The 21,649-nt window shown below is 38.8% G+C and overlaps 1 protein-coding gene, 1 long non-coding RNA gene and 1 pseudogene across 2 annotated transcripts; 1 reads left to right on the top strand and 2 right to left on the bottom strand.

Moving 5' to 3' along the window:
- Positions 1-7,464: 7,464 nt before the first annotated feature.
- LOC135106759 (uncharacterized) lies at positions 7,465-8,043 on the bottom strand. Its single transcript, XR_010271453.1, has 2 exons — positions 7,845-8,043; positions 7,465-7,550 (listed from the first exon to the last, which is right to left on the bottom strand). It is a non-coding gene; the product is annotated as an uncharacterized LOC135106759 (long non-coding RNA).
- Positions 8,044-8,054: 11 nt separating this feature from the next.
- LOC135107372 (uncharacterized) lies at positions 8,055-9,327 on the bottom strand. Its single transcript, XM_064017138.1, has 2 exons — positions 9,298-9,327; positions 8,055-9,068 (listed from the first exon to the last, which is right to left on the bottom strand). Exons 1-2 carry the CDS (start codon positions 9,325-9,327, stop codon positions 8,055-8,057), a joined length of 1,044 nt encoding a protein of 347 aa, XP_063873208.1.
- Positions 9,328-13,724: 4,397 nt separating this feature from the next.
- On the top strand, positions 13,725-19,428 carry LOC135107365 (tRNA N6-adenosine threonylcarbamoyltransferase-like; annotated as a pseudogene).
- Positions 19,429-21,649: the final 2,221 nt, after the last annotated feature.

Below are 21,649 nucleotides of genomic sequence, written 5' to 3'. Positions count from 1 at the left end.
TTTATATGTTATACCCAAGGATACGTTTCATTTTCCCATATATATGGGCTCTGAATGCATTTTGGCATTTAGATACTTAATAAAAAGAAAAAAAAAAGAAAAAACACTCAAACGTTTTTGGTAATGTTATTCTATTTCTCCACATAGACTGCCTTTAATGCGTTTTCGCGTTTTGCTATCTAAAGAAGCGCTAAAACACCAATAATACACGTTTCTCATAATGTATTTTCGTTTCCCACATAGGATAGTTTGCATGCATTATTTTTTTTCGTTTTTAAACGAAACTGGCTCAAATACAGTCAAAATACTTGTTTTTGGTAATATTATTCTGTTTAGCCATGAATCGTGTTTTGCATGTGTTTTAGCGTTTTGAACATAAAATGTTCAAAAACATTCATAAGACACGTTTTTCGTAATGATGTTTTGTTTTTGCATATAAGATTAATTTTATGATTTTTAGCGTTTTCATGTTTAACAAGCTAAAGAACACGTCTTTGGTTATGTCGTTTGGTTTCCTCTTATAGAGGTCTTTGCATGCATTTTTGCATTCTGCTAAGTATGAATAATACATAAAATACATGTTTTTCTAATGTTCTTGTTTATATATATATATATATATATATATATATATATATATATATATATATATATATATATATATATATATATATATATATATATATATATATATATATATATATATATATATATATATATATATAGAGAGAGAGAGAGAGAGAGAGAGAGAGAGAGAGAGAGAGAGAGAGAGAGAGAGAGAGAGAGAGAGAGAGAGAGAGAGAGAGAGCGAGCGCTATTCATGCGCCTTATCATTTTTGTACTTAAGAAGCTCAAAAACTCTCGTCATTCTTTGGCGTTTTTGGTACCTAATAATGTGAAAAATACTCAAAACACAAGTTTTAGATAAATTTCTTGTTTCTCCATATCGATTGCTATTGATGTGTTTTAGCCTTTTCGTACCTAAGAAGCTTAAAAACACTCATAATACACGTTTCTCGTAATGTCTTTTCGATTCCCCATATAAACTAATTTGCATGCATTTTAACGTTTTTTCTACATAACGAGCTCAAAACACTCAAAATACTTGTTTTTGGTAATATTCTGTTTCTTCATAAAGGGTGTTTTGCATGCGTTCTAGAGTTTTGTTAAGTAAGAACCAGAAAAAAAGACTCAAAAGACTCGTTTCTGGTAATATTGCTTTTTTTCCATATAGGGTTTTTCTATGCCTTTTTAGCGTTTTGGTGCCTAAAAAGCTCAGAAACATTCAAAAGACTCGTTTCAGTAATGTCATTTCGCTTCCACATGTAGTAGGGCTTTTCATGCAATTTTGGCGTTTTGGTACCTAACAATAAGAAAAACACTCAAAATACACGTTTTTTTTTTTTTAGTGTGGTTCTGCTCCTCCCTATAGAGTGCTATACATGTGTTTTATGGTTTTGGTACCTAAAAGCTAAAAAAAAAAAAAAAAAAAAAACATAATAAACGTCTCTCATAATATCTTTTCGTTTTGCTATATAAGTTTATTTGTCTGCATTTTGGTGTTTTCCTTCTTAAGAAGCTGAAGAACAGTCAAAGTACTTGTATTTGGTAGTGTTTTTCTATTTCTCCATAAAAGGGTGTTTTGCATTTGTTTTAGCGTTTTTGTACATAAGTAGCTCAAAAACACAGAAAAGATACTTTTTTGTTAATGTTGCTTTGTTTTGCCATATAAAGAGCTTTCCATACTTTTTAGCGTTATGGTTTCTAGCACACTCATAAATACTCAAAAGACATATTTCTGGAAATCTAGATTCCTTTCCCAAAATAGGGTGCTTTGTGTACATTTTGCGTGTTTGGTACCTAACAATGTGAAATACACTCAAAATACACGTTTTTTGTTCATGTTCTGTTTTTCCATATAGAGTGATATTCATGCGATTTTAAGGTTTGGTACGTAAGAAGCTCAAAAACACTTATAGGTAATACACCTTTCTGTTAATGTCCTTTTGTTTCCCCATATCGGGTACTTTTCATGCAATTTTTTGCGTTTTTGTACATAATAAACTCAAAAGTACTCAAAATACTTGTTTTGGTAATGTTATAGTGCTGCTCCATGAAGGATGTTTTACATGCATTTTAGCATTTTGGTACATAACTGAAAAACACCCACACACACACAAAAAAAAAACAAAACAAAAAAAACACGTTTTTCATAATGTTGTTTTCTTTTCTTATATATTGTGTTTCCCATGCTTTTTAGCGTTTTGGTGCCTTGCATTCTCATTAACATTCAAAAGACACGTTTCTGGAAATGTCGCTTTTTTTCCCATATAGGATGCTTTGCATGCATTTTGGAGTTTTTGTATCTAACAATGTGAAATACACTTAAAATACACTTTTTTTGGTAATGGTTTTCTGTTTCTCCATATAGAGTGCTATTCATATATTTTAGCATTTTGGTACCTAAGAAACTCAGAAAGACTCATAATTCAATTCCCTTCCGTTTCTGTACGTTTTTTACACGTTTTTTTTTTTTATAATGTTTTTTATTCTTATAGAGGGTTCTTTACTGGTATTTAGCGTTTTGGTGCCTAACATGCACAAAAAGAGTATGAAGATACATGTCTTGTAATGCAGTCTGTCATATCATTAAAACAATACCCAGTAGACATACCAAAGGCAATTCGCATTTCTTTTTCCCTTGTGTTTGCCATCTTCCCTCCACCATTGCTCTCTCTCTCTCTCTCTCTCTCTCTCTCTCTCTCTCTCTCTCTCTCTCTCTCTCTCTCTCTCTCTCTCTCTCTCCCTCTCTCTCTCTCTCTCTCTCTCTCTCCTGAGTAGTGATTATTGATTAATACATGCATTTTTTTCACAGAACTAATCAGCACAGAAAAATGGTCATTGTCATGGGCCTTTTTTATTTTTTTTTATATGTAGGAGGGGCACTGACCAAGGGCAACAAAAATCCGATAAAAAAAAAAAAAAGCCCACTGAAATGCCAGTCCCTTAAAAAGGGTCCAAAGCGATAGTCAAAAATTGAAGGATAATGTCTTGAAACCTCCCTCTTGAAGGAATTCAAGTCATAGGAAGGTGGAAATGCAGAAGCAGGCAGGGAGTTCCAGAGCTTACCAGAGAAAGGGATGAATGATTGAGAATACTGGTTAACTCTTGCGTTAGAGAGGTGGATAGAATAGGGGTGAGAGAAAGAAGAAAGTCTTGTGCAGCGGGAGGAGGGAAGGCATGCAGTTAGCAAGATCAGAAGAGCAGTTCGAATGAAAATAGCGGTAGAAGACAGCTAGAGATGCAACACTGCGGCGATGAGAGAGAGGCTGAAGACAGTCAGTTAGAGGAGAGGAGTTGATGAGACGAAAAGCTTTTGATTCCACCCTGTCTAGAAGAGCAGTATGAGTGGAACCCCCCCAGACATGTGAAGCATACTCCATACATGGACGGATAAGACCCTTGTACAGAGTTAGCACCTGGGGGGGGGGGTGAGAAAAACTGGCGGAGATGTCTCAGAACGCCTAACTTCATAGAAGCTGTTTTAGCTAGAGATGAGATATGAAGTTTCCAGTTCAGATTATAAGTAAAGGACAGACCGAGGATGTTCAGTGTAGAAGAGGGAGTCAGTTAAGTGTCACTGAAGAAGAGGGGATAGTTGTCTGGAAGGTTGTGTCGAGTTGATAGATGGAAGAATTGAGTTTTTGAGGCATTGAACAATATCAAGTTTGCTCTGCCCCAATCAGAAATTTTAGAAAGATTAGAAGTCAAGCGTTCTGTGGCTTTCCTGCATGAAATGTTTACTTCCTGAAGGGTTGGACGTCTATGAAAAGATGTGAAAAAGTGCAGGGTGGTATCATCAGCGTAGGAGTGGATAGGACAAGAAGTTTGGTTTAGAAGATCATTAATGAATAATAAGAAGAGAGTGGGTGACAGGACAGAACCCTGAGGAACACCACTGTTAATAGATTTAGGAGAAGAACAGTGACCGTCTACCACAGCAGCAATAGAACGGTCAGAAAGGAAACTTAAGATGAAGTTACAGAGAGAAGGATAGAAGCCGTAGGAGGGTAGTTTGGAAATCAAAGCTTGTGCCAGACTCTATCAAAAGCTTTTGATATGTCCAAGGTAACAGCAAAAGTTTCACATAAATCTCTAAAAAAGGATGACCAAGTCTCAATAAGGAAAGCCAGAAGATCACCAGTAGAGCGGCCTTGACGGAACCCATACTGGCCATCAGATAAAAGGTTGTGAAGTGATAGATGTTTAAGAATCTTCCTGTTGAAGATAGATTCAAAAACTTTAGATAGGCAGGAAATTAAAGCAATAGGACGGTAATCTGAGGGATTAGAACGATCACCCTTTTTTAGGAACAGGTTGAATGTAGGCAAACTTCCAGCAAGAAGGAAGAAGGAAAGGTAGATGTTGACAGACAGAGCTGAAAGAGTTTGACTAGGCAAGGTGCAAGCACGGAGGCACAGTTTCGGAGAACAATAGGAGGGATCCCATCAGGTCCATAAGCCTTCGAAGGGTTTAGGCCAACAAAGGCATGGAAAACATCATTGGAACAGGTTGAATGTAGGCAAACTTCCAGCAAGAAGGAAGAAGGAAAGGTAGATGTTGACAGACAGAGCTGAAAGAGTTTGACTAGGCAAGGTGCAAGCACGGAGGCACAGTTTCGGAGAACAATAGGAGGGATCCCATCATGTCCATAAGCCTTCCAAGGGTTTAGGCCAACAAAGGCATGGAAAACATCATTGTGAAGAATTTTAATTGGTAGCATGAAGTAGTCAGAGGGTGGAGGAGAGGGAGGAACAAGCCCAGAATCGTCCAAGGTAGAGTTTTTAGCAAAGGTTTGAGAGACGAGTTCAGCTTTAGAAATAGATGTGATAGCAGTGGTGCCATTTGGTTGAAATAAAGGAGGGAAAGAAGAAGAAGCAAAGTTATTGGAGATATTTTTGGCTAGATGCCAGAAGTCACGAGGGGAGTTAGATCTTGAAAGGTTTTGACACTTTCTGTTAATGAAGGAGTTTCTGGCTAGTTGGAGAACAGACTTGGCATGGTTCCGGGCAGAAATATAAAGTGCATGAGGTTCTGGTGATGGAAGGCTGAAGTACCTTTTGTGAGCCACCTCTCTATCATGTATAGCATGAGAACAAGCTGTGTTAAACCAAGGTTTGGAAGGTTTAGGTCGAGAAAAAGAGTGGGGAATGTACGCCTCCATGCCAGACATTATCACCTCTGTTATGCGCTCAGCACACAAACACGGGTCTCTGACACGAAAGCAGTAGTCATTCCAAGGAAATTCAGCAAAATACCTCCTCAGGGTTGCACGTCTATGAAAAGAAGTAGAAAAGTGCAGTATGGTATCGTTAGCGTAGGAGTGGATAGCACAAGAAGTTTGGTTTAGAAAGTCATTGATGAATAATAAGAAGAGAGTGGGTGACAGGACGGAACCCTGAGGAACACCACTGCTAATTAATGGATTTAGGAGAAGAACAGTGACCATCTACCATAGCAGTAATAGAACGATCAGAAAGGAAACTTGAGATGAAGTTACGGAGAGAAGGATAGAAGCCGTAGGAGGGTAGTTTGGAAATCAAAGCTTTGTGCCAGACTCTATCAAAAGCTTTTGCTATATATCAGTTCAAGGCAACAGCAAAAGTTTCACATAAATCTCTAAAAGAGGATGACCAAGACTTATTAAAGAAAGACAGAAGATCACCAGTAGAGCAGCTTTGACGGAACCCATACTGGCGATCAGATAGAAGGTTATGAAGTGATAGATGTTTAAGAATCTTCCTGTTGAGGATAGATTCAAAAACTTTAGCTAGGCAGGAAATTAAAGCAATAGAACGGTAGTTTGAGAGATTAGAACGGTCACCCTTTTCAGGAACAGGCTGAATAGGCAAACTTCCAGCAAGAAGGAAAGGTAGATGTTGACAAAACAGAGTTTAAAAGAGTTTTGACTAGGCAAGGTGCAAGCACGGAGGCACAGTTTCGGAGAACAATAGGAGAGATCACATCAGATCCATAATCCTTCCGAGGGTTTAGGCTAGCAAGGGCATGCAAAATATCATTGTGAAGAATTTTAATAGGTAGCATGAAGTAGTCAGAGGTAGAGTTTTTAGCAAAGATTTGAGCGAAGAGTTCAACTTTAGAAATGGATGTAATAGCAGTGGTGCCATCTGGTTGAAATAAAGGAGGGAAAGAAGAAGAAGCAAAGTTATTGGAGTTAAATCTTGAAAGATTTCGAGACTTTCTGGTAATGAAGGAATTTTTGGCTAGTTGGAGAACAGACTTGGCATGGTTCCTAGCGGAAATATAAAGTGCATGAGATTCTGGTGATGGAGGGCTCAAATACTTTTTGTGGGCAGCCTCTCTACCATGTATAGCACGAGAACAAGCTGTGCTATGTCGAGAAAAAGAGTGAGGAATGTATGGCTCCATGTCAGACACTATTACCTCTGTTACACGCTCAGCACACAAAGACGGGTCTCTGACACGGAAGCAGTAGTCATTCCAAGAAAAATCTGCAAAATACCTCCTCAGGTCCCCCCAACTAGCAGAGGCAAAACGCCAGAGGCACCTTCGCTTAGGGGGATCCTGAGGAGTGATTGGAGCAATAGAACAAGATACAGATATGAGATTGTGATCAGAGGAGCCCAACGGAGCAGAAAGGGTGACAGCATAAGCAGAAGGATTAGAGGTCAGGAAAAGGTCGAGAATGTTGGGCGTATCTCCAAGACGGTCAGGAATACAAGTAGGGTGTTGCACCAATTGCTCTAGGTCGTGGAGGATAGCAAAGTTGAAGGCCAGGATGGTCAGTGAAGGGAGAGGAAAGCCAAAGCTGGTGGTGAACATTGAAGTCTCCAAGAATGGAGATCTCTGCAAAAGGGAAGAGAGTCAGAATGTGCTCCACTTTGGAAGTTAAGTAGTCAAAGAATTTCTTATAGTCAGAAGAGTTAGGTGAGAGGTATACAGCACAGATAAATTTAGTTTGAGAGTGACTCTGTAGTCGTAGCCAGATGGTGGAAAACTCGGAAGATTCAAGAGCGTGGGCATGAGAGCAGGTTAAGTCATTTTGAACATAAACGCAACATCCAGCTTTGGATCGAAAATGAGGATAGAGAAAGTCGGAGGGAACAGAAAAGGGGCTACTGTCAGTTGCCTCAGACACCTGAGTTTCAGTGAGGAAAGAAGATGAACTTTAGAAGAGGAGAGGTGGTGTTCTACAGATTGAAAATTAGATCTTAGACTGCGAATGTTGCAGAAGTTAATGAAGAAAAAGTTGAGAGGGGTGTCAAGACACTTAGGGTCGTCGACAGAAAGGCAGTCCAACCTGGGGACATTTATGGTCCCCTCCCCAGATGGGGACTCCGAGGCTGGTGTAGGAGTCGCCATAATAATTTTGAAATTTTTGAGTGAAGGGTGTGTAGAGGAGGAATCAGTACAGAAACTTCCAGACAGGTGCCGTGAGTTTATTTGCGGGCGCTGTTCACAGGCGCAGTTAGATTCCCCAGACACGGTCACAGCAAGTATACAACAGAGGCCTGCCAACAACCAATTAAGTGAATACGAAATCCTACACGAATTTAGCGGACACATCACAAGTTATAATATAAACATGGTCTGGAAATGTTATACTAATCCAACTCCATAGAAAATCATGTTTCTATCAAATATCACCAACAAGGTACATTCACAATAAGTACTTAACAAGATCACCCAAATACTTCTAACTGTAATCACATACACTTACATGTTCATCAAAGTTAATAGTAAATAAATATATCATAATCACAATGCATCATTATCACAATACCATCATAATACAAAGTGCTTACCCAAACTCCAGGTGGTGCTTAAATCACAATAAAGGAAAACCATTGCAGGCGTGAGTGTGTGGTGTTTTAGGTAGGCGTCCAGTCAGCCAAATGACCGAGACCGTGGCAGTACCCAACGAGGTGTAAACCGCATTACTGGAACCTACCTCGAACTTCTAATGGTGTATCTATGTACTCCTACAATACTCCCCCCTCAAGAACGGAGCTCACCTAGTAATATAAATAGTGAGGGTGTTGATTGAAATACACTGTCTTCCCTGAACGAGTTGTACGAGGGAAGTTAGGTATGGTATGGCGAGGAAGATCAGACTGGAAATGAGCAGAGGGGGAAGGTGTAGAAGCAGAGATATCAGGAAAAGGAGATGAATTAGAGTCTAAGGTAGACGTAGTCAGGTCATCTCTATCATTAGATGGTGCTTGTCTGGTGATTGGTATATAAGCTGGCTTCAAACACTCAATAGATACAGACGTGTCACCCTGAGGTAGTCTGAGGATGAAATATTTCGGGTCACGTTGTATTACTTCATAAGGTCCCGAATAAGGAGCTTCTAAACTTTTGCGAACTCTGTCAATCCGCACCCAGACCTTTGAACATGAAAACAGAACGTTAGGAACATATGGTTTAGATGAGGAGTGACATTCACCTGATGAAAAGTTATAAAAATCAATGGCCTGCATTTCTTTAATCAAGCGGTGTATAGTATCTTTGTTTGTTGATATTGGCGAGTCTTTAGTGATAATTGCAGAAGGACACAACATATGAGTTCCTGTGACAGCAGTGAATGGCGAGTAACTGGTCATATTAGGTGTCAAGCGATATCCAAGTAAAACTATGGGCAAAGCATAAAACCAGTTCTCTTGTCTAGCACGTATCGCTGATTTTAGAGAGCGGTGATGGCGTTCAATGATTCCGTTCGCTTGAGGATGATAAGCAGTTGTTCGCATGTGATGGAAGCCAATAATTGAGGAAAGCTCGGAAAACAACTCACTTTCAAATTGAGCACCTCTGTCTGTCACTACCTGTAGCGGTACTCCAAAATGAGAAATCCAACCAGCCACGAATGCAATAGCGACGGAGCTCGCGTTGGTGTCTATTACAGGTATAGCTTCCCTCCATCTTGTCGCTCTGTCAATGCAAGTGAGAAGGTAACTGTATGGGAGAGGGTATGAGTAGTTAGGAAGAGTAGCAGGAGGCAATGGTCCAACAATATCTATATGAACAGTCTGGAAGCGATCAGTAGGAGTAGAAATAGGAGAAACTGGTGATATTGTGTGTCTGTGTGTTTTAGCTTGTTGACATTTAAGACAATTCGTTACAAACTCCTTTATATCTTTGTCCATAAAAGGCCAGAAATAACGTTGTTTAATTATTTTAGCAGTGGCTTTAATACCAGGATGAGATAGATCGTGTAAGGAATGAATGACATTTATCATAATAGAAGAAGGAACAAACGATCTTGGTACGTTGGTAGATGTGTCGCATCATAGAGCAAGATTAGAGAGCAAGGTATAATTGGATAATCTCTCCTTGTACAAACCGACCTCGGTGTCACCTTCCTGGGAACGAGCTATGCCACACAAGTCGAAGGAATCAACTGAAATTGCACATGATGGTCTTGATAAACAATCGGCAACAACATTGTTGTCCCCACGGATGTACACTACTGATGATACATATTCAGAGATTAAAGAAAGTTGCCGTTGTTGCCTATCAGAATTTGCAACTGACTTAGAATGAAAGGCAGAAACTAAAGGTTTATGGTCAAGGAACAAGGTGACCGAGTGGCATCAATGAGTGTTTTAAAGTGAATGACAGCCAAATAAGGAGCTAAGAGTTCTCTGTCATAGGTGGAATAGGTTTTCTGAATGTCAGAGAGCTTTTTGGAATAAAATCCTAGAGGCGTAGGCGTGTCATCTATAATCTGGTATAGAGCTGCGCCAACTGCGAAGCTCGAGCTGTCAGTCACAAGCTGGTAATCAGTTGCCTTCTGAGAGGGATAGGCGAGGGTAGGACAAGTGACTAGGGCTTGCTTCAAATTGTTGAAGGAGTCCCTTGCAACATCTGTCCATGATTTAGAAGATGGATTATGCCGTAAGAGTTCTGTCAATGAATAAGCAACATCGGCAAAATTAGGGATCATTGGTCTAAAGAAATTTAGCATCCCCATAAAGCGGCGCAATGCAGTTGAAGTTTGAGGTAAAGGAAACTCTGAAATTGCAGTGACGCGGTTTTCAGGTGGTCTAATTCCATGAGCACTGACCTCATAGCCAAGGAAGGTGAGCGAGGACTTGAAAAATTCACATTTATCTATAGATAGTCTTAAGTTGTGTTTTGCTAAAGTAGAAAGAACAGTCTTAACATCAGCAATGTGTTCTTCAAGAGTTGTACTAGCTACTAAGATGTCATCCAAGTAGGTGAAAGTGTTCTTAACATTAACCAATATGGTGTCAATGAAGCGCTGAAAAGTGGAACCTGCGTTTTTAAGACCAAAGGGCATATACAAAAATTCAAACAGACCAAACGGTGTGCATACTGCAGTCTTAGGTACATCATCTTTGGCCACAGGGATCTGTAAGTATGCACGCTGTAAATCGATCTTTGAAAATATGGTCTTACCCTTAAGTGACATGGTGAGACAACGCAAATGTGGTATGGGATATTTATCATTCACAGTTACGTTATTGAGTCCGCGATAGTCACCACAAGGTTTCCAAGCACCGGGCTCCTTCTTAGGCACGAGGTGCAGAGGAGACGCCCAAGGAGCGTTAGAGCGCCAAATGATTCCGGCATTAAGCAAAAACTGAAATTCATCTTTAGCCGCTTTGAGCTTCTCACCTGTCAAAGGTCTTGCTTTGAAATGTATAGGAGGTGAGTCACCTGTATCAATACGATGGTGTATAGTTTCCACAGGAGGTGTAGTAGCTGACAACTGCAAAGGTGAAGTGAGAACCGGAAACTGAGAAAGGAGTTCAACAGCTTTTGAGTCTACCCCATTATAATTAACCAAATATGAAGAAATAGGAGAATAAGAAACTTCAAGAGGAATCTTACATTGGGTAGAGGAGTCTATTAGCGACTGGTTTTTACAGTCTACCATTAGTAAGTTAGCTGCAAGAAAATCGGTTCCCAAAATTGGATGTATAACGTCAGCAATGACGAAAGACCATGGAAAAGAACGCCTAATACAATGTATCCCAAGGTCTACATCGACTTCACCATAACAACGTATGGGTTTACCTGAAGCATTAGTAACAGCAGTTGGCCTGAGGAATGGAGTAAGTTCTGATTCATTAGGAAGCAGCGAAAGTGATGAACCAGTATCTATCAAAAATTGGTAATTCTTGCAACCGATTGTGGCACTTACTCTAAGTGGCAGTCCGACGGTCGCAACTGATATTTCTACAGACTGCCCTACTAGTTTCCCGCCTGGTGGAATACGCGAGCGGGGGAAGAAGAACGAGAATTAGGGCGAGAATCTGGCAAAATATTAGAAGCTGTAGAAGAAAGTATACACCATCGTTTACATGATTTTGCCCTGTTACCATAATACAGATGGTACCTGCACACCTGAGGACGCTGACCTTCATGAAAGGCGCGCACTCCAATGGGAACACAAGTTCTAGAAAATACATTATCCTGACAAGCTGAAGTGAAATTTGGGCCTCTATTACCATTATCTCTGTTCCGGTTCGCAGGCCTGGACCCTTGTCCACCTTCCACCATAGAAACATTAGCGCTGTTGTTTACACTCGCATTACTTGAGCCATAGGCCAATAATGTCTCAGCTACACGAGCCAGTTCCTCTAGTGTAGAGCTCTCCTCATATGTCACTAGGAGAGGTCTGATGCTACTAGGTAATGCTTTCAAAAATTTTTAACTTTATAAAGGAATCATCCACCCCTAGTTGAGCAGCTATTTTACGCAACTCTCTCAAATACGTGGAAGGTCTGTCACACATTATGTTATTTTGATTAACAAGAGAGTCAAAAAGTTCAGGTTTTGACCTGGTGAAAAGAGATATCAAAGATTGCTTTAATTCACCATAGTCTGAAGAATTGATGACTTCATCACTCAATTGATTGATTACTCTAAGTGGCAAATTTAATAATATATGGTGAAATTTAGTACTTGAAACAGTGATCTTGGCAAGAACAAACTGTCATTCAATTATTGTAAACCAGCGTGTTACTGAAATCTCGGATCACCTGAAGATCCGCCACCCCACAGGGATCACCTGAAGATCCGCCACGCCAGATTGTCTCACCTGAAGATCCGCCACCCCAGATTGTCTCACCTGAAGATCCGCCACCCCAGACTCTCTCACTTTTAAGATCAGCCTTTTTTTTCATAAAAGTCATTTATTGAAACATGAACGCATTAAAAAAACTGAGTGGATATAAAAAATGCAGAAAAAAGTTTACTTCATTAAAAGTATGATACAATTAATAGTGTTCATCACTGTGAAGCACTTATAATGGATATTGTGCAGCAATATGTTCACGTAGCTTCTCAAAAGCATTTTTTGAGAATCTGTCATGCCACATGAATTCCTGCAGGTAGGAGCTTAACATATCTCTTTTGCAGCCACGCATTTTCTTTATATAGCTCTTGTGTCTATTCCAGTAGGATTCAATGGTTTGTGTGTGCACTCCAGTGCGCCTGTCTACAAAATTTACTGAGTGATTCACTGTTTTGTGTTGATATCCTAGACCTTGGATATTACGATATGTTCTCCACTCGTCACTGTGAATTATAGACCATGGCTGAACCACTTTAGATACAATAGGAAGAAGGGTGGCAGCATCTCTCGCCTCAACTATTTCCATGTATCCAACCGCTGGTTTAGTGCTTCTGTCAACGATGCCGAAGACCCAAGTGGGAGTGTAGGGTGCGCGTCCTCTGTGATGTTTTGGCTTATGAGAGAAGCATGATTCATCGATTTCCACAGTAATCCAAGGCCCGCCCAACATTACTGGATTTGCTTGGAAGTACATATCTCCCTGAAAAAGCTGAAACAGTCAATCGTAGTCTTCTCAGATAGGTTTATTTGACGACTTGCTGTTGTTTCTCCAATGCGTTCACTCCAGAGGTACATGATATGAACCCATTTCTGCAGTGACAGTCTAGACCGGGCAAAAAATGATCCAGTCCTTATACTTGTTGTTCCTTTATACTTTGTATATCCTTTTGTCTGGCATTTCCACACCACACGGTCCACACACTTGGAGTGTTTAGTCCAGTTCATGTTATTGTGGCATTTTTCACACTGCACAGCACGCCTTAGAAGCTCCTTCTGCTGAAGCCAAGTAATAACAGGAGTGGGGTCTTCAGTCAGCAGCGGTAGAACAACTGTCTCAAAAGTATTGGCTGCCATTGTGGAGCAGTGGTGTGACTGGTGTCTACTCGTACCACACACGGTCTTGGTCTGAAGAGTGGAATGTGATAAGCAGTGTAGTAAACTCCTTAAGTTTCGTTAACATTTCGAAGCAGTGACCCAGCTGGTACCCTAACCCAATCTTTCTCACCTGAAGATCCGCCACCCCAGCTTGTCTCACCTGAAGATCCGCCACCCCAGATTGTCTCACCTGAAGATCTGCCACCCTGAGTGCGGCTGGGGTGGCGGATCTTCAGGTGATCCGAAGTCTCATCAAAGGGTGGTGGTTTGACGGCAACACCTGCGGTCACGGAAGAAACACTATCCCGCGACGCATTAGATGTAAGTAGCGAACCCTCGTCCTGGTTCGGCATAGTTCCAAGGGCATAGATTCCATACAGGGCAAAAGTAAAATAATAGAGTACCTGGACGACCAGCATATAGTCACTGTGTAGTTATAGTCTGCCACCAATCACCACAGTCCGTAGGCCGTCTCTGCTATACGATGATCACGTTACGTCTGGTCACTCCGGGGTCACCACTTGTAGAGCGGGGATCGGTACAGAAACTTCCAGACAGGTGTCGTGAATTTATTTGCGGGCGCTGTTCACAGGCGCAGTTAGATTCCCCAGACACGGTCACAGCAAGTATACAACAGAGGCCTGCCAACAACCAATTAAGTGAATACGAAATCCTACACGAATTTAGCGGACACATCACAAGTTATAATATAAACATGGTCTGGAAATGTTATACTAATCCAACTCCATAGAAAATCATGTTTCTATCAAATATCACCAACAAGGTACATTCACAATAAGTACTTAACAAGATCACCCAAATACTTTTAACTGTAATCACATACACTTACATGTTCGTCAAAGTTAATAGTAAATAAATATATCATAATCACAATACATCATAATCACAATACCACATCATAATACAAAGTGCTTACCCAAACTCCAGGTGGTGCTTAAATCACAATAAAGGAAAACCATTGCAGGCGTGAGTGTGTGGTGTTTCAGGTAGGCGTCCAGTCAGCCGAATGACCGAGACCGTGGCAATACCCAACGAGGTGAAAACCGCATTACTGGAACCTACCTCGAACTTCTAATGGTGTATCTATGTACTCCTACAAGTGTATGTGTTATTAGGTGCTTGTAGTTTTGTGTGGAGGAAGAGAGTTGTCTTTAGAGGGCAGGCTGTGACTACCCCCTTGTGTTGTGAGACACAAAGGGAAACGTTCAGTGAGGTCACAGCTGGGTTTAATGATAAATTCACAGCACCTCCTGAACAGTGCTTTAGACCTCACTGGGAGTAGTTATCGTTTCGTCAGGTGTCTACTGCCTAGAGGGAAGTGCAAATAAAATTGGTATTGGCATAATTCAAGATGGAGTATTTTTTTCAAATCCTCGCTGGACATGTATCACCCCCCTGGCCAAGGATTTGTTCCTCACGACACAGCCAAGCATCATCAGGTGAGAATCTGCAGTCAGAAGGACTCCCTACAAGATCCACTTACTCCCTGCTGTCATTGTAGAGATAGCTATTGTATCCCATGATCAGTATCACGTCAGTAGTGAAATATATCAAACTGTAAGTTTTCTTTTCCAACAAGACAAGTACCTCTCATCTTTGGCTCCATTGTTTGACTCCCACTTTCCACATTGGAAGTATAACTGTATCCATCACTCATACCTTGTCATTGTATCTTGTTCATAGGATAGCATCACCTCCCATATCCTTCCAGCATACACTATTTAGCCAAGGACAACTACTCATCATCAGAACATTGTGCCCACAAATTCATACTACGAGTATGTAAAATCATTGCCTTGGTCTTGCTTTCATTGTAATTTCTGTACTGGTTTCATCTTAATTTTCACATTCCCTAAACTCTCAACAGTATAGATTACCCACAGAGGGATAATAGTCAACACAATCCATTCCTAAAGTAAAAGTTCGGCTTAACATAAGCATATCTACATTTTCAAGAATCCCCCCTCCTCTCTCTCTCTCTCTCTCTCTCTCTCTCTCTCTCTCTCTCTCTCTCTCTCTCTCTCTCTCTCTCTCTCTCTCTCTCTCTCTCTCTCTCTCTCTCTCTCTCTCTCTTTTCCAATGAATTACTGCTGCAATTCTCAAATTCATGTTATTTTGTTAACACCTTTACAAGTCTTATCAGCTAGTATGGACTCTCTTAACACCCAGTAGATCTTAATTCTAGGTTGTCTACTGATTATTTTTTGTCTAACTATCAGTCTACTGACCTTTACAAGTCTTATCAGCTAGTATGGACTCTCTTAACACCCAGTAGACCTTAATTCTAGGTTGTCTACTGATTATTTTGTCTAGTTATCAGTCTACTGACCTTTACAAGTCTTATCAGCTAGTATGGACTCTCTTAATACCCAGTAGACCTTAATTCTAGGTTGTCTACTGATTATTTTTGTCTAGTATTCAGTCTATATGTTTGCTCCAATGAATGACATAAGGAATAGAGAGGTAGACAACTTCCTTAGGATTAGTAATCTAGATATAGCAAGAAATAACACTTTCAAACTTCATGAAGTTGTATGTAAAAGGGAGATAGGAAATGGTTGATTGTCAAATGAAATTGTGGGGAAAAAACAACCATGCAGAGTAGACCCAGTTGTCAGTTTTTTAGTGCATGGCTAGTAAGGAGCTTTAGGAGAATGATCACATAGATTAATGAACAGGGACAACTGATGAAATTAGATGTGCATATATTACACAGGAACTGCATGTGTATACTTGGTGATTTCTTGCTGCTTTCATTATGTTATTGTTCCTGTCTCTTGGAATTTCCTCCAAGGATAGTGGCCACTGTACAGAGTTTCCACTTGCTCCTGTCCATGCATATCCTTGCACTCTCCAGTTCTTTCCTTCCATGCTTCTTATTCTACAGATATACTGTTCTAGCCTTTAGAGAAATACACCTCGTATGGGTTAAATGCAATGGTTATGTTCTGCAAAAAGGTTACATAATGAGAATTCACATATAGTGAACCTATCATAAATTATAGGGGGTTTATGTTCCACAAGCCATGTTTTAACCATCTAAATATTTATTCCAGCACTGTTTCATAAAAAAAAAAATAAAGCACTAAAGCAACATTAAAATGCATTAATAAAGATAAATTGTAAAATATAATATGAAAAGATTGTAAACAAATAAAAAAATATAAATTGTGATCTGGGTGCAGTGTGAGGAAAGTGTGGGGAAACATCCCACCCACCCACCACCCTCTAGTGTGAGTCAGCCACCCTACTTAACCAGCCAGTCGCACCACCACTGCTACTCACATAATAGGGAATCTCTCTTACATATTGAGTATATTTGGCACATTTTGATTAGTCGCATATGATAGAATTTGCATATTTTGAACTAGCATATATTGAATACCTGGTGTATTTTTCTTTCCCAAGGGATTATTAAGCTACTTACATAAAAAAAATAGATGAATCTGTAAGAAGATCATCGGCTTATGTGTAGCATCTCCTGTGTAAGAATTACCTACCTATTTTCACCTAACATCCCTATCTAAATTTAGCTAATCTTTTAAAGCTCTCTGTTGACATGGCAATAACAACCTGATCATTGAATTTTCCAGTCACCAGGTTCTTCCTATCTCTTTTTTTTTCTTTTTTTTTTCAAATATATCAAACTTGAACCTATTACATCTAGTTCTATCATCATTACAAACTAAGAATTTTGCTTATGTCTCTCTACATATATATCTTATGTCATGTCAGTATCAGATCCCCTCTTAATCTACACCTGTATTGAATGAAAATGTAAAACCTTTAGTCTCCTCTTGTAAGGAATATTTTGCATTCCTTATACCTTTTAATCATCCTCCTTGTAATGAATATAACAGACATATATCCCTCCCATGAGATGGGGATCAGAGCTATACAAAAAATTAAGGTCCTTAACTCATTAACCTTACTCATTTGTGAGCATTGGCATAGGGCTAGTAGCACCATCCTTGCTGGGCCTCAGCATATTGAGCAGGATGGCCAGTTCCTTTCTCTGTCCCCCTTATGTTATCAGGCATTGGCGACTGGAACCCATTTTAAGGCTAAGTGAACCTAGGAGCAGGCAGCCATCCCAGAAAAAATCCCAGCCATGGCCAGGATTTGAACCTTTCACTTGTATTGTAGTCAGATGCACTACTGCTTAAGCTACCATGCTTCCCACACATTGCCTGAATAAGACCTGAACAGTGTTACTTTGATATTACTTTGGAAGTGCTACTTTTAGTGCTTCAAAAGAGGAATCATAATTATAGTAGTGATTATTATTATTATATAATGATGATACATCTATTGTGTTCCTAGCTGACATAAAATAGAATCCACTTTTAAACATTCTGGTTATCATGCTATAGAACAACCTGAACAGTATGTATAAAAGGGTCAAATAAGCAGGAAAATGAGATTCATCATGAATAAATATACTATCTTCTACATAAATGTTATTTATAAAAATAAAAAATAAATAAATAACTATACCATAAAGACCATGAACATAGCTAGATCAACTTCAGAAAGAAATTTCAGAGTGATGACATCCCCCTGATCTCCTGCCAAGAAAGAAGTGCATTAGTGTGTGCAACAGTGCAAAGTATTTTGTTTTATTAACTGGAATGTTAGTAGTGGTAGAACAGATGTGATGCAAGGTTGTGCTTGGCTTTTGTTAATACACTTTGATTGTGCTGTTCAGTTTTGGTCTTATTGTTATAGACATAGGCTAGAGTCTGTGCATAAAATATGATGAAGTTAAAATGCTTAAGTTGTATTCATTCAAAAGTTGTAGAATGAATGGTGATATGAGAAGTACATTATTCAAACTGGCTAAAAAGCTCTTACAATTTAATTTTTTTTTTAAATCTTTAGATTTAAAAAAAAAGTGATGAATAAAATTTGGTTTACAAATAGTGTTGTGGATGGTGGAACAAACATAGTGAACAAAGCAGATGAACAGACATGAGATATTCATGGATGAAGATGGCAAATGTTCAGTTTTGAGTGCTCAGAAGCTGCCTTGTTTAGGTCAGCTGGCCTTTTGCAGTCTGCATATTTTTGTATATGTGTTCTTATGTTATAAAATTTGCAGAAACTCTTGTATGGCATTGATGGTCCTTTTTATGCTAGGGTTTTGTATGGAATGTAAGAAACTTTTTTTTAAGAAAGGGTAACCTACTTTCCATTCATTTGTAGATTTAATTTTCCAGTGCTAATTTCAACCTTAACTTAAGGGAATAAATACTTTATAGTAATTATATTTATTGTTGTAGCTTTTATATTAGGTTCAATTTTTCCATCAGCCAAATGTACTGGAAGTCCTCAATCAAGCTCTTTCAAAAGCAGATGTCACTCCCCAGGATATAAGTGCCATAGCTTACACAAATGGTCCTGGTATGGCTGCACCACTGACTGGTGTGGCAGTAGTGGCCCATATCATTGCCTAGCTGTGGGATAAATCGCTTGTTGCTGCCAATCATTGTATTGGACACATTGAAATTGGAAGATGGATAACAGGAACAAAAAATCCAACTGTTCTATATGTAAGTGGAGGTAATACACAAATAATTGTTTATTTAGAGAAAGATATAGAATATTTGGAGAAACTGTTGACATGGCTGTTAGAAACTGCTTGGATAGATTTGCTAGAATTTTAATGCTCTCCAATGATCCAAGTCCTGGATATAATATTTAACAAATGGCAAAGAATGGTTCAAAATATCTTCCTCTTCCATACTGTGTAAAAGGCATGGATGTTTCATTTTTTGGTATTCTTTCCTACCTGGAAGACCATGTGGATAAACTTCTAAAGAGTGGGGAATATACAAAAAGTGATCTTTGCTTTTCTCTTCAGGAAACAATATTTGTAATGTTAGTAGAGATCACTGAACAAGCTATGGCTCATTGTGGGTCACAAGAAGTACTCATTTGTGGAGGTGTTGGCTGTAATCTCAGATTGCAACAGATGATGAAAACAATGTGTGAAGAGAGAGGAGCAAAACTATGCAACTGATGAATCATTCTGTATTGACAATGGAACCATAATAGCACAGGTTTTGTACCTCATGTACATGCCTGGTATTACAACTCTACTTCAGGATACTTGGGTAACACAAAGGTTTAGGACTGATGATGTTCATGTGACCTGGAGGGAGTGAATAAAGATAGAATTTTGTGCCATAGTTTTACTACTTTGATGTAGGGATATAAAAATTGAGTATATATCTTAAGTAAAAAAGTTATGGTAACTTGATGCTGATGTACAACTGAAAATATGATATAGGTTTTACATCCAAAGTTTCAGTGAAGATGACACTGATGCAATGAAAGTCTTTACTTGACAACAGTAATAAAGAGGGTCTTAGAAGAAAGAGAAAAAGGGATGTCAGTAAAGTGTAAACACTTGGTACAAACATTGTTATTAAAAAATAGATACTAATTAAAAACCAGACATGAAATTAAGAGAACATACCTAAATATCCACAACCATCAATCAATCAGCAGTGTTGAACTGGAGATGCCCTCCCTCTCCCTCTACCTCCCTCACACCCTCCCTCCCTCCCTATGGGGACAAGTTCTTACCATTGTCTAATATAGTGTAGAACATTGTATGTATGTACAGATACTAAAGGCATGCTGTAATAACCAGAATACCAACATTTGCCAAAAGTCTCAAGCCTCTGGCAAGGCTTTATTATGGCTGAATGGATGACAATATAATTAGCTATATATTTCATTTCTGGGTGAGAGAGTTTGAATTCCATTAACTTAAATGCTGATTAATATCTGCTTTCTAGTAAGAACTTATTAGCATATTAGCCTTTCCTTTCAGGAGAAAGATTATTTCCCATAGATTTGTGAGTGTGGGTCTTTTTGCTGTACTACAGTGTTGCATTTATCACTAATGATCCTCATGTTTTAGTGTAACATGAAATATTTCAGATGTCTGATCTTAATAATAGAAATTCATATTTTATTTCTGGTTATCCATGACTTTATGATGAAAAATTTCACATGACACCAACACTGATGAATCTTGTTTTGCAGTGCTATGATAGGCTCATCTCATCCCATTTTGTCCCTTGTTCTTGTGGTATTGGATGCATACTTATCTGTCAATCATATGTATACTTATACTGTAGTTGCCTGCAGGTGTTGTACTTGTGGAAAGCATATCCTATTGACTTCTGCATAATGTGATTATTCCAAATGTGTGTTCTCAATTGAGACAGATAGATATTGTAAACAAGTTGCTTTTAAGAGGCTTTAAGAGATTACATATGCTGAAGTATATCAAAATGCAGATAATCACTGTGTGTAGGATGATTCTTGCTTTTTATGACAACTCCAAATCAGATTAGATAATTTTTTTTTTTTATTTGTCAGCAAGAGCAGTACATATTTTGATAAGTTACACTACAAATTAGGCTAGAGCTTCCATTGACAATAAAAGGCATCTGTTAATTTGCAGAACTTGTAATAAGCTAGTGCGGAGAAAAACTGAAGAGGAAGATATAGAAGAGAAAAGAAAAAGAAAACATGGAAAGACAACAGTAAATGGAGGAATCATATCAAAAGTTAGCATCTTCCTAGCTAACTGAGATTCTCACTTAGGCTGAATTTGTGGAAATTATTTTCAGTTTCCTCCACACTGCTGGTAGACATGCATCCAATGTCCTGTGAATTTCATGTTTCTAGATTAAATTGAAATTTATAGGATATGGACTAATAAAGTACTTTATAGTTATAGCTCTACAAAGATCAAGTAATACTGATGTGATAACTGGTGTGCATTGTCAAATACAGTTTTTTTTTTGCCTTAAATATTGGTGGAATATCATCACTAATTTAGTTAACTACAAATGAGTGCATCCAGTCATAGTGAGTGAGGAGCAGCAGCCAACAATTCTTCCACAAGCAAGGTATCTGAGGCATCAAAATACAAGAAGTACATGATGTTGATAGTATGAGAATGACTAGATAATTATGTGCTTGTCTGATGGACTTCAGCTTTATACAAAGCTTCACATCAGAGATATCAACATGGAAGATAGAATGTGGACCAAAAAGGTATATATTGCTTCAGTATAGCATTTTGTACCACTTACCATAAGTTTCCAGTAATATATTTTTATTACAAAACTTATTTAAGCAATTTCGAATGTTGAGCACCTCAGGTACTCACTTAATTTTAAATCTTTTGAATTTCCATACCGTCTATGATGTTAAAGTCATAAAAAGCTTATTTTTTTTTTTTTTTTTTTTACAGATATTGTGTGGCCTTTATTATCACATTACTTATAGGGCAGGAGCAGACATTATCATTCTCCTCTCTTCATAATGATTTGTGTTCCACCACTCCCCAGAGACCACCACCGG

This window comes from Scylla paramamosain, chromosome 2 (assembly GCF_035594125.1).
Source record: "Scylla paramamosain isolate STU-SP2022 chromosome 2, ASM3559412v1, whole genome shotgun sequence".
NCBI classification, from domain to species: Eukaryota; Metazoa; Arthropoda; class Malacostraca; order Decapoda; family Portunidae; genus Scylla; species Scylla paramamosain.
This window is presented reverse-complemented; position numbering and strand designations above follow the sequence as displayed.